Source organism: Panicum virgatum, chromosome 8K (genome assembly GCF_016808335.1).
Source record: "Panicum virgatum strain AP13 chromosome 8K, P.virgatum_v5, whole genome shotgun sequence".
NCBI classification, from domain to species: domain Eukaryota; kingdom Viridiplantae; phylum Streptophyta; class Magnoliopsida; order Poales; family Poaceae; genus Panicum; species Panicum virgatum.
In genome coordinates, this window is record NC_053143.1 from 42,007,046 (window position 1) to 42,030,692 (window position 23,647).

General features: G+C 48.1%; 3 protein-coding genes across 5 annotated transcripts; 2 read left to right on the forward strand and 1 right to left on the reverse strand.

Annotated features, from left to right (window-relative positions):
* Positions 1 to 304: 304 nt before the first annotated feature.
* On the forward strand, positions 305 to 2,572 carry LOC120644729. 3 transcript variants are annotated; one of them, XR_005663930.1, is made up of 3 exons: positions 308 to 648; positions 1,540 to 1,684; positions 2,067 to 2,572. XR_005663930.1 is itself a non-coding variant. In XM_039921419.1 (3 exons), the coding sequence occupies exons 1-3, from the start codon at positions 605 to 607 to the stop codon at positions 2,250 to 2,252; spliced, it is 309 nt and encodes a 102-aa protein (XP_039777353.1). In that variant the 5' UTR covers positions 309 to 604; the 3' UTR covers positions 2,253 to 2,572. The 3 variants fall into 3 exon arrangements, 2 of the variants coding, with proteins under 2 accessions (XP_039777352.1, XP_039777353.1); XM_039921419.1 differs by having other exon boundaries at positions 309 to 648; positions 1,606 to 1,684; XM_039921418.1 differs by lacking the exons at positions 1,540 to 1,684; positions 2,067 to 2,572 and adding an exon at positions 982 to 1,422 and having other exon boundaries at positions 305 to 648.
* A 256-nt stretch (positions 2,573 to 2,828) lies between these two features.
* LOC120645763 lies at positions 2,829 to 5,875 on the reverse strand. The gene is made up of 4 exons (XM_039922506.1): positions 4,835 to 5,875; positions 3,872 to 4,746; positions 3,688 to 3,766; positions 2,829 to 3,614 (listed from the first exon to the last, which is right to left on the reverse strand). Exons 1-4 carry the CDS (start codon positions 5,873 to 5,875, stop codon positions 2,829 to 2,831), a joined length of 2,781 nt encoding a protein of 926 aa, XP_039778440.1.
* Positions 5,876 to 14,623: 8,748 nt separating this feature from the next.
* Positions 14,624 to 16,006, forward strand: LOC120645764 (F-box protein At5g25290-like). Its single transcript, XM_039922507.1, has one exon. It carries the CDS (start codon positions 14,624 to 14,626, stop codon positions 16,004 to 16,006), a length of 1,383 nt encoding a protein of 460 aa, XP_039778441.1.
* The last annotated feature ends 7,641 nt before the right edge of the window (positions 16,007 to 23,647 follow it).

Genomic DNA, 23,647 nt, shown 5'->3' on the forward strand with positions numbered 1-23,647 from the left:
TTCGACTTCGATTTTTTTTAAGTGGGCAAACAATGCAATAAAATTGTGGCCCTGGAGAATCGAACTGCGGGCACTATGGGAAGAATCATTTTTTCGCGTTCATTTTTTTTATAAGAATAGTACTCCACGGCACTTATAAGGATTCTCCCCCATTCCAATCGATTCCCTCTCCCCATTCTCAATCCGGCGGCGGGTGGGCAGCACGCCGCAGAGGGCGATGGCCGGCGGCGGCAGGAAGATCTATAGGCGCGACGCTACGGGCCGGTTATGCTGGCCCGTAGACCTGGCAAGGACCACGAGTCCCCCTCCCCCCCCCCCCCAAATCGATCCGGTGAGCGGCGGAGCGTCACCCCTCCTCCCTCGATGGTGTGCAGGAAGCGGTCGGAGCATGCCCGGCTGCAACCCAGAGACAAGGATGGCAAGTTCTGCAGCACTTCCCCCTCCTTGGGCGGAAGGGTGAAGCACTCCGCTCGGGCTAAAGCGCGCCGCGCTCCCCTCTCCTCTGGCGGCGTGGGGAGGACGGGCGGTCGGAAGAGCGAGAGCGACGGCAACTCCGACGTGGTCGCGATTCCAGTTGTCGTCCTCGACGACTCGGACTCCGGCGATGACGGCGACTCGGTGTCTGGCGATGACCACGACTCGGATTTGGTACGACTCAGTTGACCTGACCATTTTGGATGAATTGAATTGAATTTTATTCCAATTATCAAGCTCAGGAAGTGGTTAGAATAAACCAGATGAACAAACCTGACCATTGGGCTACCTGTGCACATTCACAAAATGAATTTTGGATGAATTGAATTGAATTTTGTTCCAATTATCAAGCTCATGCAGTGGTTAGAACAAACCAGATGAACAAACCTGACCATTGGGCTACCTGGCTGCAACTTATATATACTTTTCTACTACAATTTGACTTTTTAGCAAGAGAATGTGAATTTTTGTGCTTACACTGTGAGGAAGGAATTACATCTGGTGCAGATGGAAGCTCAGGCTATGAGGAAGGAGTTCGAGGTGTTCAAAAAAGAGGCTAAACAGAAGTACAATTTAGCCATTCAACAACGTGATGAAGCACTGGCCCAGCGCGATGAAGCCAGGATGCAATGCGGTGTACTTGAATTTGATGTGGAATTCCTGCGTACTCGTATTCGTATGGCAGGTTATAGAATTCAGGAACTGCAAGAGAAGCAAGGAAAAAAGTAGATGCTGTTGGTCGATGCACTTGTGCATCCTTTTAGTTTGTAAATAGGTTTACCTATATGTGGTATGGTCATTTTACCTTGCAATCGTGTTGGATGTGGTATTGTCCCTTCGCCTTGTAAATGGCAACCTGTGCATGCTAGTCATATAATGAAATGAACTAGCGTATTCTGAAAAAACCCTGAAATCTATCTATGTGGTATTGTCCCTTTGCCTTGTAAATGTGCAGTAATGAAGCCACATCTTTCCATGTTGGAGAATAACAATTACATGCAGATGATCTTTTACCATGCCTATTTTTTTATTCATCAACTGATTATGTATGATTAAAAATTACAGGTGATTACCAGGTGATTACCTCAAGAGCAAGGAAGATAAGGTGAGGCTAACCTCGCGCGATTTCAGGTCCAAGCAGAAGAAGAAGGTATCGACAACCCTTGGCAAATCCTCCTCGGCGACCTCTAAGAAGAAGAAAAAGGAGGAGGTGATGCCATCCGTGAACTCCTTTTTTTTTTCTTTTCTTATTGGCATCCAGAGACTTGTATCATTTTTATCTTTGCATTTCAACTGTCAGAATATCATATTTGCCTTGTTCCAGTATAGATTGTCTTATATATGAACTGTCAGACTTAATTCAGAGACTTAATATTATTGGAGGCTAAACTGAATTGATAATTTTAGCAATATATGTGCCAGCCATGAGCACTTTTATCATTTCAACTCTAGGAGTTATGCATGATGAAATTGATGATTTGTCACTAGAATTTGATACACTGCACTGTCCATTTCCATGCAGACATAGTATATATTGTTATTTTTGCTTAGCACTAGCACTGAAATATCTACAACCTGAATTTGACATGTAGGTGACCTCTCAAGGAGAAATTAGGAAAATCTGGAAGTTGCAGAGCAAGATAGATGCAAAAAAAGTGAAGATCAGTGGACTTGTTGATACCCTGGAAAAAGAAAAAGCAGCAAAGTTGGCACTTGAATGTCAACTTGCAGCAGCACAGAAGAAGGCATCCGAGAAGTGGCGGATTCCAGTCTACTGACCTGTCACCAAAATGGTAGCCCCACGAAGGAGCACCAACTGATCCATCACAGAAGAAGGCTTTGGTTTTGGTTTTGGTTTGCATGAGAAGGGATCTTCTGTGCGATCATGTTCCTGCTAGTCAAGTACTATGTATCCTGTAGGTGCTCATCTCAAGTAGAATTGTGTCCCTGCTAGTCAACTAGTATTATGTGAGTTGGTGTTGTATGTGCTCATCTCTAGGAGTATTATGTGTCAAGTAATATGTGTTACTTATGCTCTGTGATATAAATGTACTATGATATTATGTTCTGTGATATAAATGTGTTACTTATCCAATCAGTCTTGCTATGAACAGAATTACAGAATAAATTATCTCACAATGACATTATAGAATTATCTCACAATGACAGAAATATAAGAATTCCAATACATTATAAGAGAGTGAACAGAATTGTCTCACAATGACAGAAACATTATAAGAGAGTGAATAGTATTGTCTCACAGAAAACTTGTGAATTCCAATACATGTGTCTCATCATCACAACATTACAAATTCTGCATACAAAAACAAATAGTGCTAAATAATTGGTAGCAGCTACTCATCATCACTGTCAACAACAGTTGTATTCCCTCCTTCATCATCGCTGCAATACTGCAAAAGCGTGTCATCTTCTTCATCTTCACCATCACTGTCAACGACGGTTGTAGCTGGACCTCTATGACATTCTTTCACCAACCGAGCAATTTCATCGGCCCCAAAAATAAGGCCTTGTTCATCATCTCTATTCAAAGGCATCTCAGGTGCAATGTCTGTTAGTGGTTCTCGCCTTTGCTCATCCTCACAACTTTCATCCTCTTGATATGCAGGAGCATTATATTGTGCAGATTCGGTTTCTCTTACATTGTATAGATGCCTATGGTCGAATGTCTGGACAACTTGCCAATTCTCACCTAGTTTTGTGTCTGGCAAATAGAAGACCTTCCTAGCTTGAGTGGCCAATATTAAAGAATCGTCCTTGTACCATAGACTTCCAACATTGATGCTTTTAAAGAAGCCATCATAATTAAGTTCAGTCCTCCTCCCATCCAGTTTAAACCACTCACATTTAAACAAAACTATTGTCCTCTCATCAGAATTATACTCTAACTGAATTATCTCTTTCAAGGTTCCAAAAAAATCAATGAACTGACCATTGTGCATACCTTGTGTCATTACTCCACTGTTTTGTGTTTTCTTATTCTTGTCACGGTCAACAGTGTTAAAGCGCACACCATTCACAATGCACGAGGAGTATTTTCTGACTCTAAAATCAGGGCCGCATGCCAATGAAAAGAGATCATCATCTACCTCTTCTTGATGAGTATCCCGCAACCTCATGATCTGCCACATGCAACACACACAAATCAGAATCTTTATAGAATAAAATGCCTAATAGATGCGAATGTAAACTTACATGGTTCCTGAACCAATTCTGAAAGCCAAGCCGAATCTTTCTTTCAATGTTATGCACCCCTGCTGTCTCTAATTCATCTCTGAATATGTTGCAAAAAAATTGCCAAAAAAAGAAATATGTGAAGTTAGCATCTGTCAACTTCAAAGATGCCAAAAAAAGAAAGAAGGCAAACCTCACAACTTACTTCACAAATTTCTCAACTTGACTGCAGTTGTTAAGCACATACCACACCATTTGTTCAAAGGAATTTTCATCGTATACAAGTTCATTTGCAGAAGTAAAATGAACTCCATGCCCAAAAACATCAACACCATAGGCCTCTTCATCAGAAAACCCTTTATTCCTTGGTTCTCGATTAAATCTTGTTTCAACATCATCCATGTACTTAGAGCAAAATGTTAGGCATTCATCAGCAACATATGCCTCGGCAATTGAACCTTCTGGCCGAGCCCTATTCCTCACATAGCGCTTCAAAGTGTAAAGCCTCCTTTCAATCGGGTACATCCAACCAAATTGCACAGGACCTCGGAGTAATGCTTCATCAGGTAGATGGACAGCAAGGTGCATCATCACATCAAAGAATGCCAGGGCGAAAATTTTCTCAAGCTTCATCAAAATTATAGGGATCTCTTTCTTCATTTCAACCAATACATCCTTGTTAAGCTTTCTGCTGCATAGTTCCCTGAAAAACTTCCCTAACTCCGCTATTGCTTCGTAAATATCATTGTCCAAAAATCCTCTCATAGCAGCTGGTAAGATTCTTTGCAAAAGAATGTGACAATCATGTGTTTTCAGCCCTTGTACCTTGGTTCTCTCAGCATTTACACATCTTGAGATGTTAGAAGCAAATCCATCTGGAAATTTCACCTTCCGTAGAAAATCACAAAAGGCCTTCTTATTTTTTGTGGATAAGGTGTACCGAGCATGGGGCATCTCACATGATTCTCCATCATCTCTAAATTGCAGCTCCTTTTTAATTCCTAAATCTTTCAGATCAAGCCTTGCTTTAGCTGTATCCTTTGTCTTCCCAAGTATGTTCAAAATTGTCCCAATGAGGGCCTCGCATATGTTTTTTCTCAATATGCAAGACATCAAGATTATGCCTCAGCTTCAAAAATTTCCAATACGGCAACTTCCATAAACTAACCATTCGGCTCCAAATTCGCACACGACCCGCTTCCATTTCAGAACGCTTCCTCTTCCTTGTTTCTTGTTGCTTCCCAGGTCTAACATCTCTAACTTTCTCCAATTCAACTAGCAGCTCTTCTATAGTGAATTTCTCTGGTGGGTCATCGCTTTCATGAAGTCCAGCATACTCATTGTTTCTCCGCAAACGGTGTCCCTTTGGAAGGAATCGAAAGTGCCCAAAATACCCAATCTTGTTCCTTAGCCCGTAGGAAAGAGGGTGCTTGTCACAATGGATACATGCAAAATAGCCCTTTGTGGTACGCCCTGAAAGAGTACTCAGAGTTGGGTAATCATGGATGCACCAAAGAACTGCAGCACGAAGGCTAAATGGTTTGCCAGTAAGGGCACCATAAGTAGGGACACCTTTCCAAAGATCAAGCAAATCTTCTATAAGAGGCTCTAAAAACACATCAAAGTCCTTCCCTGGTGATTTAGGTCCTGGAATAAGCAACGCCATCATGAAGTTTGACTCTTGCATGCATGCCCAGGGTGGAAGGTTGTATGGCACAACCAATACAGGCCACATGTTGTATCTTGAGTTATGTTCTGAAAAAGGATTGAACCCATCAGTAGCTAGTCCAAGTCTAATGTTTCTTGGATCTTTTGCAAAGTCTGGATATACTCGGTCAAAATCTTGCCATGCTTCACCGTCAGCTGGGTGGCTCATTTCCTTCTCACTAGGCTGCCGCTTTAACTTGTGCCAATGTGCTTCTTCTGATGCTTCTTTGGTTGCAAACATCCTTCTTAGCCTAGGTGCCAATGGAAAATGCCGCAACACTTTCTGTGGTATCTTCTTTCTTTCTGGGTCTTTCCATCTTGAGAGATCACAAACAGGGCAATTGTTATGGTTGGCATATTCCTTTCTGAACAACACACAATTATTGTAGCAGACATGTATTGAATCATATCCAAGACCTAGTTCCTTTACAAGCCTCTTTGCTTCCTCATATGATTTTGGGAGTGTATTGCATTCCGGGAATGCTTCAGCCAATAGCTTCATTACTGCTGAAAAAGCCGAATTGATTATCCTATAGAAAGACTTCATATGAAGAAGCTTTACCGCAAAGGAGAACCTTGAAAATTTGGTACAACCCGGATACAATTGATGTTTTGCCTCCCTCATAGCTATTTTGAAAAATGAATCTTGCTCATGAGGTTCTACATCACCATCCTGATTTTCTTCATCATGTCTTGCTTGTTCCGCAGTGTGTAGGTCTCCTAAAACCTCTTCCCAAGGATCAACACCATAGTTGTACTCCTCTGTCACACCATCAACATCAATAGCATCATGCACAGCAGCAGCATGATCAATAATATCTACATTCAAGGACTCCCGATGATGAATCCATCGAGTATAACTACTGTCCATGCCATTCATCAATATGTGCTTCCTCACAAGAGCCTGACATTGGTATTTCTGATTAAGGCATCTACTAAGGGGCATAGAATTTCAACATTGCCAGTGAATTTTTCTTGAACAAAGCTCATAAATTCATTGACACCATCAATGTACTCAGGGGAAAATAATCTGTCATTCACCCAGCTTCGATCCATCTAATGAAACATTGCAGAACAACCCAAATAAACAAGCTACTCTTGCAATTTTCAGAAGCTAAATTCAACAAACAAAAGAAAGGGATGACAGAGAGTCCATACCTTCACTGCAGGACGGTCTTTAGGTGGGGAAGAAGGTGTGCCTCACAAGAGGAGTGAGGGCAGCATGACTGTGATGCTCTCGGTGTCGTGCTCGCGAGGCCATTGACGATGTTGGTGCGGCAATGGCGCCAGCAGGCCATGCACCCTCGGCCCGGCCACCGCCGCGCACTCGCTGTGCGCCTCCAGCGTACTGGTAGGGCCTGGGGCGGCTGTGGCTGGCGCGGTGGCCGTCCGACGCCTGGAACGTCGGGAATCGCCGGGAGCACGTCCGTGATGTGGTGGCGGCGGGGTGCTGTCAGATCGGGATCCGGCAAATGGTGGGCGGCGGGGCTTGAAGGGGGCGGTGCCAATGGTGCGAGCCTTAGGCAATGGGGGGCAGCAGGGGTGCGGCGACGGCGAGCATGGCGGCGGCGGAAGTAGTGTGACGGGATAGGCCCGAGCGATACGAAAAGAATCTCGCCTAGTAATTTTGTGGGATGAGAAAAGAACCCATTTATTACAGAATAAAAGAGTTAGAAAGCCACACTATTCCATAACCAAGCAAATAGCCTAGTGGTAATGCGCTCTGACTTTCAGTGCTGTGACCCAGGTTCAACCCCCCCCCCCACTCAGAATTTTTGAAAAAAAAACTCATTTAATTTGTTCAGCTGACATGGAGCTTGCCCTGGTGACATGGCGCGCGTGGGCAGGCACGTGGCGGTGACATGGCGCCTGGCATGTGGTAATAGGCTAAGAAATTGAGTGTGCCGATTTGATAGTGACGAATTTACTATAACGTCATAGCTAACTGGGCCAAATTGTGACGAATTTAACAAAACATCACTGTATTTTGGGCTTCAATATCCAAATGCAGATCCATGATGGAAAATAGAAAACGTCATAGATTAGTGCTGTTAATGACGTTTTCTGAAAGTGTCGCTGAAAATCTGTCACAGATTAAATGATTTCTTGTAGTAATATTCTACTGCACTCATCCATCCTCTATACTTCTACTCTACACCAACTACCAGAAGAGGGACCCACTTGTCAGATTTATTAAATCCCCCCCAACCGGCCCCTCCACTCTTTCTCCCTCATTCCCTCCACCCCCTCCCTCCCTGCTCGACAGCGCCGGCAGTGGAGGCCCGCACACCGCGCCGGAGCTCCCTCCCTCCACGCCGGCGACAGGAGCTCTGCTCCTCCCCCCCAACCCCACCCCCTCCGCTCACCGGCGACAGGAGCTCAGGCCTCCGCGGCTGGCCACGGCCTCCCCACTCCCCAGGCCTCCGCGCGAGGCGAGGTGGAGGCGCGGCGGCTCCCCTTCCTCTCCTACTCCGGCGGGCCTGCGGCGCAGCGGTGTGCCGGCGGCGAGGCGGCGCATGCGCGCGGGGCGAGGCGGGGCGCGCGCGGGGCTTCCCTCCTCCTCCGTGCGGGGCCAGGCGGCCGGCGACGCGCGGCGAGACCGTCCGCGGCAGCGGGCGGCGAGGCCCGTCTCCTCCTCCCTCCCCGCCGGCGCAGAGGTCGCGGGGCACGCCGAGCTCCGCGACCTCTGCACGTGGCGGCGGAGCAGGGGCTGCCTCCCTCCCTCCCTCCTCCCTCCTCGAGCGCGGCGGCGGGGAGCATCTGCAGCCTCCCCACCTGGCGGTGGAGGCCATGGCGGTGCGGCGGCGGATCCAGGCGCCCCGGCAACCCTCCGCCTCCTCCCTCCCTCTCCGTCCCCCTTCGCTCCCTCTCTGCCCCCTCTCCCCTCTCTTCCTCTGCTCCTCAGCATACGCGGGGGCGCGGTGCGGCGGCGGCGGCGGCGGCGTCGCGGAAGCGGTGGGCGGCCGATGCGGGGCGCGGCCGGCACATGCGCGAGGGGCGAGGTCCGGCGCACGGTCGACCTCTCTGGCCGACGCGGCGGGCGGGCGGGCGGGCTGCGGGCCCGCGCCACGTGGGCTCCTAGAGGAGGAACGGCATCGCCTTCGCAGTTGGAGGATCTCGGCCCTTCCCCTATCGTATAGGAGGCTGTGGAGGATAGCAGTGCGAACAGCCTAAGGACCCCTGCTGCTGAATCAGGTCCAGTTCTACTGATTCGGAGCAGCTTTGACATTCCAATCAGTTACTCTGTCACGTGTCGTCGGAGAGAAAGACGTCAGGAAGAGAAAGTGGATCAAGCTCATAGAAGCCCTGGAGCGTGCCACTTCTTTCTTTGGTCAGGCAGAAGGAGATGTGATTGGAGAACAACCCCAAATTCTCTCCTGAAGGTATCATCAGATCGAAATCCTTTTTCTTGTCAGATTTAAACACACATCTGTAACCACGAACTTGAGTAAGAAGCATAAGCGTTGTGCCAGCTTCAGTGCACGCAATTATCAGGCCGACAACAAATTCGCAAGCGTTGCTGCTGGATGTAACCCAGTCAGGTGCCCAGTTCATATAGATGGCCCAGATCTGACCAACTTGTGGAAGCACCTCAAATTACCACTTAATGGCAGTTTGTCTGGCATCTACCAGATAAGAGAAAACAGGACTTGTGTCATACTTGGTTCTCCAGTACCAAACTTCAAATGTACTACAGCTGATAGGTATGTATGTCCTTCGCCAACCACCGTTTCTCCTGCTCTGACTGAGGGCAAGCCACAAGCCAGGTCAGATGCACCCTGAAAGTTCCGGCTCGACTTTTCTTATCCAGGCATAGAACTTGGGGAATTTGTCAACATCTCTGTATATAGCCCATATTTGTCCACGTTTAAACTCCTTGCACGAGCGGCCTTCTATATCATGGAAATAAGGCTTAGGATATGGATAACTGTCGGGGGGCATGTAGTTTTGCTGAGAGGACTCTCCAAATTCATTGGCACCACCATGGGTATTTTTCTGCGAGGATGTATCTTGTTCAGAAGAAATATGTGGTTCCAAGGGGATCTCCTTTTGAGCAATCCGCTCATCTCCAGAATCCATTTCACTATCTGTAGTATCAGCAGTCAAATCAATGAGCATTTCACCTATCATACTGCCGAGAGACATGTAGGAGACAAGAGTTACAGAAGAAAATGCTCAGGTCAGCTGGGAGACATGCAGCGTCAAGTTCCATAAAGCCTTCTGGGACACCAACCTTTTCAGCTCCATTATAAAATGATGGTACTATTACAAATGAGGATAACAGTGGCACCATCATTAGCTGACATAGTTGACAGGAATTCCACAACCTCATACTCAAAGGATCTATGGTCAGGATAAGATATTGTTCGACCAAACCACCGCAGCGAACGGAAGCATTACTCCAGTAGCACCTTCTCTTCAGAAGGGTTCGGATGGAAATACACTGCAGAAAATATCATCTTTGCAGAGACATTGCGAGAAACTCCAGAAATTAGGACCGGCTAGCGAGGCAACAAAGCTACTCCCTCGATTCCCCACCGCATTAGGCTATGCGCCAACCAAATAAACCAAAATAACTTAGGATCTGTTTGAATGAACTAAAGTTAAGTGCTAAATTTTAGCATATATTAGCACTCGTACACATGTTAAAAATTTTAAATCTTGCATAAAGTTTAACTCCATCTATTAATACTTCCGTTTGAATAAACTAGTACTAAAGTTTAGCATTTTCATCCATTAACACTTACATGCAAACGGACGTTAGCTTGAGAGCGGCTAGCGACTGCCGCCGCCGAACGAATCGACGGACGGGAGAGACCCACCGGGCGCAATGGGGGTGAGCAGCGGAAGTATTCGGCCCAACAAAACATGCGCACTAACTAACTAATAAAGGCTCTCGCAAAAAAAAATAACTAACTAATAAAGGTCCAACCCACTAACAACTAAACAAGTCAAGGCGAAAAAACAAGTAACTCATAAAGGCCCAACTGCCAATCAGCCCACCCGCCCGCGCGTTTGAATTTGGTCCGTCGCACCGCTTCGTTGCCGCGGCCGCCGACTAGCTTTGCGAATGCAAATTTTCATTCTGGGAATACGTCGAGAGTCGAAACTCAGGCATTACGAGTTTCACAAGTCAGCGCCCCTGCGCGACGTCGTCACAGTTCGTCGCGACGAACAAGAAGACGAAGGCCTCCAAGCAGCAGCAGCCGAGGCCAACGAGCGCGGCGAGGAGAAGGACGCCACCGCCACACCCAGTGCCGTAGTAACGTGGTGGCGAGCGCGTCCTGTCAAGACCGGCGACCGCGGTGTGGCGCCCCGGCCCCCGGCGACCGTGAAGCCACATACATGAAACCAACTGCAGAGCAACAAGAAGCCAGATGTGAGCACATAGTACAATATATCATGATTTCTAATTTATTTGAAGTTCATATATGACGGAGCGAAAGACTAGTTTGAAATTTTAAAAAATAAAAATTTATAAATATAAAACTTCTGTTCTTTTTAGCACAACAGAAATTGAAAATTATAAAAAGAACTAGGCCACAAAAGCGTTTCAAGTATATAGTAGAGATAACCATGCTTTTCGCGAAAGTGACTTAGCATGTATTTCATTAAAAGGAAAACAATATGGCCATTACAAACCTTAATAGACAGAGGCTATTAAGGCAGTTAAAGAGCACCACCAAGCTGGTGGCAGGCGACCTCAACTACACCAAACAAGAAACAACAAGAACAAGCAGGGGAGGAAACTCACTCTAACCCACAAAACCTAGACATGACTATACAACTGAACCTGCAAAAAATACAAAATCAATACAAGGGTGCATAAAGTCTCCAACCAGCAAGACGGCAAAGCATCCGCCTGGACAACACGTCAATGTGGCGAAGCATCCGCTCGAAACGATCACCAACCGACAAGATGAAGGCGGCAAGGCATCCGCCAGAGCAAGCAAAGGACGGCGGCAAGGCATCAGCCAGACGATGACCTATGCAACCCGGACGATGAGGATGAAACGACCTTTTATATTTAAATTTTTGAAAAAAAATAAAATGTGTAGTAATTGTTTTTGAAAAAATAATAAACTGAATATCACCAGAACAATGACCTTTCATATTTTATTTTTTGAAAAAATTTGAAACGAGTATATTTAAATTTCAGAATCATGATCTACCATACGTTTGGCTTCTTATTGTTGTTAGGTCGGTTTCACACACGTGTCCTTCATAGTTCGATTTAATCTATATAACTCTCATGTGTAGTAAAAAAAATCTCCGATTACAACATAAATAGACTAAACATGTTGGACTACTTTATAATTTAGTTTTCTTAGTCAACTAAAAGTTTCTGATTTTTTTTAAAAGAACTTAACCCTTTTTAGAGTTGGTTTGAAGTATCAAAAATATTGTTTTATCAAGAAAATGATAACGAGGTAAACATTTTCTCTATTCGGTATTCTTTTGATAATATATCTCCCTAGTCATGCTCTTTTTCTCACTAGCATGACGGTTCAAAATATTTGGGAACCAAACATGTATTTAGGAACCCTGCGGTATGAAGGTAACCCAAAGGGCTAAGGCAAAAGAATGTGGCTCTCAACCGTGCATCAACTCGGCTTCTTTTCCTTGCAACACCCTCGAGATCCAATTTTATTGTGATAATAACGACGGTTACGTACCACGGGTACCTCAAAGAAAGAATTCCTAGGCCCAACCACCAAGGTGAAACTAGCCCAGGAAGCTGGGCCCATGGAGCAAGGTGAACTAACCATTGGGCCCCGCGTATCAGGCATAGGGGTGGTAAACGGCTCTAGATTTTGGCCTAGAAAATCTAAGGGCCGGGCCTAAAAGGACTGGGCTCTAATCTTATATAATTTTGAGATAAAAAATTTAATGGTCTTGTTGGGCTGTGAAGAGGCCACTACAGCTATGGCCTATTACCACCCTAATCAGGCAGCGACCTGAGGATCAGGCCACCCGCTGGCAAGGGACGTCGCAACCTCCCGACCCCTAGCAAAACTTGGGTGTCTAACGCCCTCCAATGGCCAAATCTAACCCCCCCAACCTGCTGGGAGACAAGAAGGATGGACCGGTGGAGAGCAGTAAATGTGCCAGGGCCGATGGGACGCGCACGCGCACTCACGCCCCCTTTGAGAAACCCCTGGCACGCAAACCCCTGGCCTGCCAGGCCATCATGACACCGCGGCCACAGTGTCTGCGCCGTCCCCATCCCGTCGTCCTGATGGGGTGTGACATCCAATATTATTATGAGCAGGGATTAACCCTAAGTGACTAGGGTGAAGGATACGAAATGGAGGAGAGAAAAGAAAACGAGCGGAAAAGAACAAGGGAAAGTCAAACATAGTCAAAATTTGGCCACATTTAAAAACTTTGAAAGGTTTGGAAGCCAAACTCTATAGAAAGTATCAAACAGAATATTTAGCCATGTTCAAATTTGAAGATTGAAATTCAAATTCCAAAGAAAAGAGTGAGAATTCCCTCAGTTTCATGAAATGATGGAAAAGCCATGGTTAGCAGCTATTAGTTGGAAATTTTATCAAGCAAGCCAACAGTTAGTCAACATGAAAAATGAAGTGCAAAATATGTACTTAGCAATTGAACCATGATTGAACAGTTTGGAGAATGACCTGGACACATTTGAAGTGTTCAAAGTTGGAAGGAAATAGTAACACACCTGAATATTTCAAAGTGTGGCTGCACAACCATAATGCTCAAATTTGAGCCTAAATAAAATGAGACATTGTAGATCAACCATGCATGAAAAGTACTCAGATGCAAAGCTGGATGTTTGGGAAGAAATAAGGTGTCATTTTTTTGGGTGAAAACCTTTGTAAGGTCATTCAAAATCAATGTCAAAAACAGGTAGTTTGAATTAAAATGCTGAACTTTAGAAAAAGCAGCCTGAACCCTAACTGTTCAGAGCAATTTTTGAAAGGGTTCGAGGCCAAACCAGAAAAATGTTCCTGAAACAAAAGTTGTAGAGAAATATCAAATCAATAACTTTGCGTTTGGGAGATTTTTAAATACAGTAGTGAATGTTGGAGATAATGGAGCTGCAATGTTCTGGTTCTGAGGAGTTCAGTCTGAAACAGATGTGCACAGCAGGGATGAGACCAATGTTTATACAAGTTAGAGATAGAATCTGAAGAAATGCCTGTAAAAGAAAATGGAGATGAATGATAGGGCTACAATTATCCTGTTGGAAGATTTCGAAGTTTAGTAGCAAATTGGGGAAATAATTTGCATCAATGTTGATATATTTGAATAAGTTAACCGAAAGCCTTGTTCTTTAGTGACAACCGAATTTGGGCAAGATAGAGGCTGAATCAGAGAAGGTGCATAGAAAGAAACATGTAGAGTAATTTCTTCCCTAAAATTTTTATCTTGGGAGATTTCGAGGTTTATACGCAGAATTTGCAAATATTTGGGTTTAAACCTGGCAGGATTGAGCTTATGACTGAAGCACTGCATTATATTATTGGCCGAATTCAGTAAAAATGCAATAATCAGGGCAGAAATTAAAGGCTTTAGAGGCAGATTTGGGGAAAGTAACCAACACAAAAGTTATAGAGGAAGGTTCTCTCTACAAATTTTATTTTATCCAATTCCAATATTTGTATATGAATTTGAGAGAAAAAGGAGGATCAAACTTGCTGGTTCAGAGACGTAACAGAAGAGAACAGAGCAGGTTCAGACCAAGCCGTTCTTGTCCACTGCTGTCGCCACCGGATCGAATTCGCGGCAAAATTCAACGTATCCACCGTCAATCCCAAGGAGGTGGCAAGCTATCGCTGCCGTCCCGGCACCCTCCGTCGATTCCCTTCATCCACGGCAGCGCAAGAGCATCAGGAAACTGTCTCTCCCTCAAGTTTGTTGGATTTTGGCCAGCTTCGGGTGGCTCGGCGCGGCGCTGCAGTCGCCGTGCGCCACGCGGTCGATCGAGGCTGGGCATGGCAGCGGCTTCCCCTCTCTCCGTTCCTGGGCATGACGCGTTCCTAGACCTCCACGGAGTCGATCTCAGATTTTGCCAGTACTGTTCCGGACTCTGATTTCACCACTATTTCGGACTCGGAATTTGCTTGGACTTGCCGGCCGGCCTATATAACTGAAAGTTCAGAGAACCAGCAGATTGCATCATTGCAACAGTTTGTCGAAGCGAGAGCGAGAGCGAGACATCCAATTTTGGCTTTGTCCAGTACTGATGAAGATGTACAGCACGAGCAGAGCAGCCATGATGAGCCTTCGCCATCTGTTCTTGCGAGCTGTTTCCAAGTTCTTCCTTTCCTCCTCTCCGAGTTTACTGAAGGCACTCCAGGGAATTGGGCATGTTCATCAACCAGGACCATCGCTCAAGGACGATGTCAGCGAGTACCGGCCTGAACTGCCGGTGGACATCCTGATGGACATCTTTGCCCTGCTGGAGATCCCTGACCTGCTGCGTGCCGGCGCCGTATGCTCCACGTGGCACGCTGCGTACACCAGCCTGCTCAGCCATGGATGTTACCATCGGCCACAGACGCCATGCCTCCTCTACACATCTGAATCTGACGCGGATAACGTTGCCTGCCTCTACAACCTCGCAGAGGACAGGGTCTACAGGCTCACGCTCCCGGAGCTGGCGATCCGCAGCCGGTATCTGATTGGCTCCTCCAATGGCTGGCTGGTCACCGCCGACGAGAGGTCGGAGCTGCACATGGTCAACCCAATCACCGGTGAGCAGATCGCCCTCCCGCCGGTGACCACCATCGAGCAGGTCAAGCCCATCTTGGACGAGGCCGGTGAGATTAAGGAGTATGAGTTGTCGCATTTCAGCGGAGAAGAGGTTTACCGTGACCCAACAATCCTTGCTCTCAATGAGCTGCGTGATGACCTCTACTCCAAGGCATTTGTGTTCCCTGATGAGGCCTCTTCAGGAAGCTACATTGTGGTCTTGATCCACGAACCATATGAGCTTTCATTTGCAAGACCAGGAGATTCTAAATGGACACTGCTGGCAGCAAGAGATTCCTATGAAGACTGCATGTACGTGGATGGCGTACTGTATGCAGTGACAGGTGCTTGCAGAATTGATGCTTTTGATCTCACCGGCCCTACTAACTTAAGGAAGGTGATTATGGAAGAAACAAAGAACTTTATTTATGAACACATATACATTACTAAGACGTCATCAGGAGATCTGCTGCTAGTTTGGAGGGAACAGGATGTCAAAGGTGAGGGCGATGTGGGCGAGGATGCTCCAGAGCCTGTACAATGGGAACTAATTTCAGAGATCAAGATGGAAACTAGGAAAATCACGTTGTACAAAGTTGACATGGAAGCAAAAGAGCTCGTCGAAATTAATAGTCTGCATGACCATGTGTTGTTCCTTGGGTATAGCCAGACGGATTGTCTAGGTGCTGAAGAATATCCATCATTGAAGGCAAATCATGCCTACTTGACAGACAGTCAAAGATATATAGCATCTTGGAAGAGAAATTGCCGTGATATATGTGTTTTCAATTTGGAAAGTAACAGTGCTGAAGAAATTGTGCCTCCTCAGTGTTGGTGCAGCTGGCCAGCTCCCATATGGATAACACCTAACCTTACAAAGATGAGCTCAAGATTAAAGGAATAAGTCCTGTTTTATAAACTGTAATTGTATTTGCCATGTTTAAAGATGTATGTTGAGTTTATTAAATCATATATTCTTGACTCATGAATTTTCGTTAGAGCTAGAATTTATCAATATAATATAAAACACTGAGCTATCATTCATGTTTGTAAATAATGTTTGTGGGTGGCTAAACGAACAGCAGGCTAAATAATAATCCCTCATCATTTAAAGTTTATTTGGGATGCTTGTCAAATTAACTATCAGAAAAACTATATGAATATATATAAATATGTTAAATTAATGCACGTGTTCATCAAAATTATTCATTTGGCAAAAGGTTTGGGCAGGAAATACTGTCACCGGATCCTTAATTTGGCCAACAAACCACATTCTCGCACTCTCTCCTTAAAGTTTTGGAAATTCATATTTAGGCATAGATAGAATTTAAGCGGTAATTAAATATAACATCTACGACTCATACTAAGTATTTGGAGACCTTTCAAATACTTAGTTCTTCGGGTACTCCTCTTCAATAGACGGTTGATGCACTTCTGAAAAACCACAAAAATAAAACCTTGAGTAGAAAGGTACTCAGCAAGACTGACCCGACTAACCGAAAATAAAATAAACTAAAACAAAACTGCAAGGAGTATGAGGGCTTTTTAGTGGACTAGCTGACTTGACAATTTTGCATAAAGCTTACTAATGGTAGTATTTTGAGAAAAAATCACACAAGATTTTCTCTGCATGGAAAATAAAGAAGATGTGGGCGTACCAGTGTATATAGAAAATACACAAAAGAAACAAGAGACGGGAGCACAAGTTTTATTCATATTTTTATAAAATACAAATACAGGTTCTCATACATATGTGCGCGCTCCATAGCCTGCCGTTGGGCAAATCTAACTTGGGCGAAAGTGGTCTTCTGGTTCCCGGGGCCTCGGAAAGCTCCCGGTTAATTACCTCCGCAAGACTAGCTTGCCGGAGTACCTCCGATTAAGCTGCTGCTATGGTCGTCGTCTTCGGTCTTCGCTTCACGTTCTCCATGCATGATGGTGGTGGTTTAGAGGTGGGCGTCGGCGTCATCCATGGCCTCGTCGGTGTCCATGAGCCGGTGTAGCGCAGCTAGAGCACCAGCAGCGCCCGCCCGTGTCGTTCGGCCTCGTTGGTCTCGAACGGCGTGGTAGTCATAGTAGTAGGATGTCGATGCGTGGAGAAGACTTGAAGCTGGACCGAGTCGATGTCGCAGCAGCTTGGTCGAGGTAGAAGCTGTTTGACGAAGAGGGTGTCGCCAACCCATGAGCATATGTGGCGTGATTGGAGCATCAACGCCACCCGCTCGCTAGCGTCGTCCGCCCCACCAGTGTCGGATGTCATGTAGTTGTCACTGTAGACGGAGTTGGTGCAGCACAGCTGGAACATCAGCTTAGTCGTCCGCCTCGCCTGGCGCGGTTGCAGTGGGGCGACGATGCGTGGTTGTGAGTCAGGTCGATGAGATGTCGCAGTAGCTGATCGTCGATGGGCGAAGTAATGCCAAGGCATCTGTAGATGCACTTGTTCATGTAGCTTGCTCCCTGTGGCGGCGCACGTACGTAGTATTCCCTTGTGCATAGACTGCTAGCCTCTCCTCAGCAGCACAAGTGCACTTGTGCATATAGCAATGCACGTCTGCGCTTGCTCAGTCGCCGAGTTGTAGATCAACTCTTCTCGGCCCTGCGCGGCTTCGTCTCGGACCATCGGCGCGACAGCATCATAGCTTGCGGCAGCCCGATATCGGCGTCGCTCACCACCTTGCAGTCGCTTGTGGCCCTGGCGTCTTCGCGGTAGCGTCATCGTCGAGTCGGTATTAGGCTTGAAGCGCTGGGCTTGGATGTGCAGCGCCAGCCACGATGGTGCCGTCGCCGATGTTGTCGGCCTCTCGTAGAATGCCATGTCGGTGTTGTCGTTCTGTGGTGGCTCCTCGTGGGCGAGAATAATATCTGCTTCAGCGCCGCGCAAGGTTCCGGCCGCCGCTCTTCGACCCGGCTCTGTGAGCGGACATCTAGCTATCCATGCCTGCAACCAGATGGGCGTGAGGATGATGGGCGCGAGGGGTGCTGCCGCTCCACCGGCGGCCGAGCCAAGATGGTTGTCGACGATGAGGGGTGCCGCTGCCCTGCCGGCGGCCGAGTCGAGGTGGTCATCGACGATGAGGGCTGCTGCCGCTCTGTTGGCGGCCGAGCCGAGGTGGGGTCGTCGACGATGAGGGGTGCCGCCGCTCTGCTGGCAGCCGAGCCGAGGTGGTCGTCGACAACGAGGGGTGCCGCCGCTCTCCTAGCGGCCGAGCCAAGGTGGTCGTCGACGATGAGGGTTGGGCGTCGACGGCGAGAGAGGTGCTGCCTCTGTGCCGACAGTCGAGCCGAGATTGTCATCGACGATGAGTAGTTGGGCATAGCAAGTGCTCGTAGATGTACGAAGTAATTCTGCAGGAAAATCTCATCCGCAGAAAGCTAGCTTCTTAAATTAGTTTCCATGGTGGCGCACGTATACATCTTATTCGTGCATGCCACTGTAGCCTACTAATCTTCTCATTAGCTGTACGTGTGCACTTAGCTCCTGGCCTGCACGGACATGCGTGCGAGTGCGTGGTCGGGTGCCGAGTTGCAGGTCAACTCTCCGGCTCCACGCAGCTCTTTGGGGTGGGCGGCGCGGTGGTGCCATCATCCTCGACGCCAGCTTGGCGTACAGCGCCGGTCTCGTCGCGTCGCGCTTCAACGTCGTCGTTGGTGTGGCGGCTGGACTTCAGTGACTTCGTGGCGGCGTTGTTGTTGCCGGTTCGGCAGCCAGTCCTCGACGTGCAGCGGGTCTCGACGCCGGTCATCTCAGTGTTTTCGCGGCGCCGTCGTCGTCGGCCGGCAGCCAGGCTCGTTGGAGTAGCGGGGTGTTGTCGCCGGCCGATGCCTTCATCAGTAGCTTGGCGTCTCCACCATCAACGTGCTCGCGTACAGCACCATGGCGACATGGATGAGCGACGGATCGACGGGCGCATGCTGTGAAAAGAAAGGAGGGAGAATAAAAGATCAACCTGCACCTCAAGAGAGAGGCGGCCATGGCTGCCTTCTTGCTTCCTTGGCGTATTACTCGGTATCTATGGTGGTCGGCTCCGCTTCAAGATCGATCTTCCTTTGCTCTGCGGCGCCTTGCCCGGCGGCCGAGCCGTCGACGGCATCCTGGTGGCTCTTCCCTCCGTGGAAGATTCCTCCAGTGAAAAGCCTGATGATGGATGGCGAGCTCGACGGCGGCCGGCGATCTCTCGACTCTCAGGCGGTCGGCGATCTGATGATGGACGGCGAGCTCGACGGCCTCCCTGGCTTCTCCGCTCGTCAAGGCGAGCAGGAAGTGCACGGCGTCGGCATGGCGATCGGCTGGGGCGCGACTCGCCCCCTCGCTTCCTGGCCCGGCTGCTCCCGTCGAGGAAAAAGAAGACCCCCTTTGTGATGTACGGCACAGGCCTTTATATAGGCAGGGGCTAGGGTCACACGCTTGATAGGTTCTCCACCCGGCGCCGCCTCCAGTTGGTTGAGAGAAATCTGTGGGCCTTATCTGCTCGACGTGCAAAGCGGAGCGATACACAGTTGCAGTTTTAAACGAGCAAGATAAGTATCCGGCCATCCCGACTCGCTGCATGGTGGGCCTAATGATCAAGAAAACCTCCGACACACGTGCATGAGAAGCTAAGGATGATGTGTGCACGTTCATTCCAAACCCAGGCCTGTGCGCACGTAGTCTTTTCTCATCTTGTTGTGGGCCGATGCATTGGGTCGCAATCACGGCAAAAGGGTCCGGGAGGTCCCGATGCTTCTGGAACTTTCTAGGCCGCGCCGACTGTGGCGCGGGCTGGCCATCCGGCCGTTCCTCCATTTGTATGATACCAGGTTTGAGTATGTGTATTATGAACCATGCTCGTACGTGAAGCTAGCCCATGCAAGCTTCTTGCTTCTTGGTAAAACACTTGAGCTTAACCCATGACATTTGAATTTATCATGACAAAAATACGTCAAACAAATGCCCCTCACCAAGTTGAGATTGGATGCGAAGTTAATCCGAGCTCAACTTGGTGAAGAAACAAATGTGATACATATTAACCGGCGCATCATCGAACTGCAGCCGGGTGTGACAATTATATCTCTTTGGTCTCTATGATCAGCTTTCCAATTAAGAAAGCTTTATGAATACAAATCCACACAAGAGCACTGAGTAGAATCGGGCCATGTTGCACTGGCTCCACAAGCATGAGCTCCTTTCATATGGAGTTTTTTTTAAAGGTAAAATTCCATTAGGGAGTAGAATTTGTGGAAACTTTATTTGCCTGCAACGGGGCATTGTTTGCACCCTTTGATTATATTAGCACATAATGGGCAAATCATGACTGCTCCTCTTCGAACAAGCTCGGAAGCTCCATTGTAGTTCTTTTACACACATATTTAATTTCCAAGATGCTAGCACGTGACATCGTGACATCCTTTCTTTTCTTTTTCTTTTGCTTGGGCACATTTTGCCATCAAGATGCGTGCGACAGGCTACGCTGTGGCCGTGGTAGTAGTCTGTCATCGCACCCACTGAGCTTTGCCGCCAGCAGTCGCCGTGGTCTCCGCAAAGGTGCTGGCACACACCGTGGTAGCCCGGCTGCCGTCCCCTTCATGCTTGCGCCACTGAAGTCGTGGCTGCGAGCGCTGGGTTCATCACGCTGCCGCTGCGGGTATAGAGGTATCGCTACGAGTATAGAGGTAGCTGAGTCGCCGTTGGCCCATGAAGTTTCTGGCGCCGCATGCATCGGGGCGGCCTGACTGTGATCAAAGCCTTCACTTGCATGCTCTCTCAGTTTCTTGACGGTCCTAGGCTCCCAGCACCCTTGGCGCGCACTCTCGATCAGCGCCGCCATGCTGATATATACAAGCGATGGTTTGACCTCTCATGGAGGTCCACGCCTGCCTCGGTCATTGCCATATTGCCTCGAATCTCCTATAGATATTAGCACGTAGGAGAGAGACAGGAAGATCGAGAGAGATGATAGAAATAAAATAAACTAAAGATGCACATTGGGAGGATACTTAGCGAATGTTCTTGCTAGCTTTCCCAAGTATGCTCAGGGGCTCGTGTTGGGGCCGTGTAGCTGCTACGGCATTGGCCAACAAAACACCTTGCCTCCAACTTGCGATGAAGAAACCATACCGCTTGGTGGAGATGTCTTTATCAATCCAGTCGCGACCACCTTGCTGTTGTGGTGCCAGCCGACCGAATTGAAGGGTTTCACAGCTTGGCGCCATCCCGCACTGGTGCGCCGCACTGCTCCCATCAAAGCAAAGCGAAAAGAACCTGCAATGCTTAAGAAAATAGCATACACGTTGCTTGTGCACGCTGGTTAGCCATGGAGAAAAGAAAGCATCCAATGCAAGCTGGATCGAAAGGGACACATTTTTGTTGGATTTTGGAAAAAATGTTGGCTCTCCCGCCGAGTGTTAGCTATAAGAGCAGCTTAGGATCGGACTGCCAAAGGACTGAGCCATCTGCTACCGTATGATCATAGCGATGATGAGATCAACCTTGCCACCTGAGTATATGTGACTGTGGACATCATGCTTCCACGACTCTGCGGGAGGTGATGGGAACTATGGCTTGAGTCTCCTTCACATTGAGTAATACCACAACCCGCTCATGCCCCTTGGCACAGAGACATAGGTATGGCTGCATTGATATTGGAGGCTATAGGATAAAGGATGAGGGAATTTGCCATTACTTTTGCCGAGGATGGTGAACAGCAACCTTCCGCCTTCCACCGAGATCGGACATGCCTGATGCTTGAGTCGGGCCGTCTTCTTTGGAGGCTTCTCAACGTTTGGACTTGAGGATCACTTTTTTTATATATATTTTGTGTTTGGTCATCTTCTTTGGAGACCTTTGAATTTGAGCTTGAATCTTGAAGCCTGTCACGATCTCAAGGAATTTGGAGGGCTGCCATTCACCTATGTGTATCTAAGTGAATCCTCGCAGGCATTATTTTCTTTTGGTCCCTTGTTGACACCTTCCAGGGATGGCAAGTGGCTGCACACTGAATGAAACTTGTGTGGCACCAGGTAGCCCTTTTCTTGCTCTTCTCCTATAGTCTTCCCTGGAGAGTGTTGCCCCCAGACCGAGAAGCGCGAGGAGCATGGTCGCCTCGCTGCTCAGGAGTAACCCAAGTCGTCTCCCCACTAGCTCCAGTAGAGCATGCTTGGCATGAGTCGTGCACAGTGTGTGGAGGGGCGTCGGCCGTAAGCTCCACCTTGAATACATCCAGACAAAGTCCTGAGGCGGTTCCAATCCTGCGCTGCATCTGAACATTGCATAGAGAGAGCCATTTGTTTTTTTTTTGTAGGACACGTGAGGTCCATTTTTGAAAGAGAGAAGGTGACCAAGTAGTGCAATAGTGAATGCACACTGATCATCTAAGAGGCAAAATGATTTATGCAAAAAAAAACTAACAAAACTTGGATGCACGTAGGAGTAGTAGTCGGAATACCGTCGACAATGTGGATGACTGAGGAGACGTACTGCTGCCCCCAGTGTTGGAAGTTATGCTAGAACATCATCGGCGCCACATAGGGATGAGAATGCAAGATGTTGCCCCCAGTGGTGCTACCATAGAAGGCCATGCCAGAACGTCATTGGCGGTGTAGATGACCGAGGAGGCATGATGTTGCCCCCATTGTCGATGCAGAAGGTCACGCCAGAATGTCATTGGCGGTGAAAATGGCCGAGGAGGCACACTGTTGCCCCTAGTGTTGTCGATGTAGAAGTTCACGCCAGAATGTCGTTGGCGGTATAGACAACCAAGGAGGCGAGGTGCTTCTCCTTATGGTGTCGATGAAGGTGCCGAGAAAATGTCGGCGGTGTAGACGACCGTGGAGGTGAGGTGCTTCTCCCTGCGGCGTCGACGTCGATGAGAGTGCCGAGAAGCCGCCGGCGGTGGCGACGGGCGAAGAGGTGAGGTGCCACTCCTCGTGGCGTCAATAATGTTGACGCAAGCGCCGGGAAGCCGTCGGCGGTGGAGACGGGCGAGGGGGTGAGGCGCCGCTCCTCGTGACGTCAATGTTGATGAAAGCATCGGGAAGCCATCGGCGGTGGAGACAGGTAAGGAGGTGAGGTGCCACTCCCCGTGGCGTCAATGTTGATGAAAGCGTCAGGAAGCCGTCGGCGGTGGAGACGGGCGAGGAGGTGAGGTGCCTCTCCTCGTGGTGTCAATGTCGATGAAGAAGGCCACGCCGGAACATTGTCGGCAGTGGAGATGAACGAGGGGGTTCATTGCTGCCCCCAGTACTATTTATGAAGAAGACCATGCCGAAACGCCATCGGCGGTGAAGATGAACGAGGGGGTTTCACTACTGCCCCCACTACTGTTTATGAAGAAGACCACACCGGAACGTCGTCGGCAGTGGAGATGAACGATGGGGTTCACTGCTGCCCCGGTATTGTTGATGTAGAAGATCATGCTTGAACTCCAACAGCGGTGATGAGCAAAGGGGCACGCTATCGCCCTCAGTGCTGCCGATGAAGAAGACCACGCCGGAACGCCATCGGCGGTGGAGATGAACGAGGGGGTTCACTGCTGCCCTAGTATTGTTGATGTAGAAGATCACACTGGAA

Bases quoted from the DNA above. Each gene is read 5' to 3' on its own strand.
- LOC120645763 (XM_039922506.1), bottom strand. From the start codon at position 5,875: ATGAAGCTATTGGCTGAAGCATTCCCGGAATGCAATACACTCCCAAAA. The intron at 4,747-4,834 runs GTTAGTTTATGG...AACATATGCGAG, and splicing joins TGCGAATTTGGAGCCGAATG to GCCCTCATTGGGACAATTTT. The intron at 3,615-3,687 runs GTAAGTTTACAT...TGCATGTGGCAG, and splicing joins AGAATTGGTTCAGGAACCAT to ATCATGAGGTTGCGGGATAC.
- LOC120645764 (XM_039922507.1), top strand. From the start codon at position 14,624: ATGATGAGCCTTCGCCATCTGTTCTTGCGAGCTGTTTCCAAGTTCTTC.
- LOC120644729 (XM_039921418.1), top strand. From the start codon at position 364: ATGGTGTGCAGGAAGCGGTCGGAGCATGCCCGGCTGCAACCCAGAGAC. The intron at 649-981 runs GTACGACTCAGT...CATCTGGTGCAG, and splicing joins ATGACCACGACTCGGATTTG to ATGGAAGCTCAGGCTATGAG.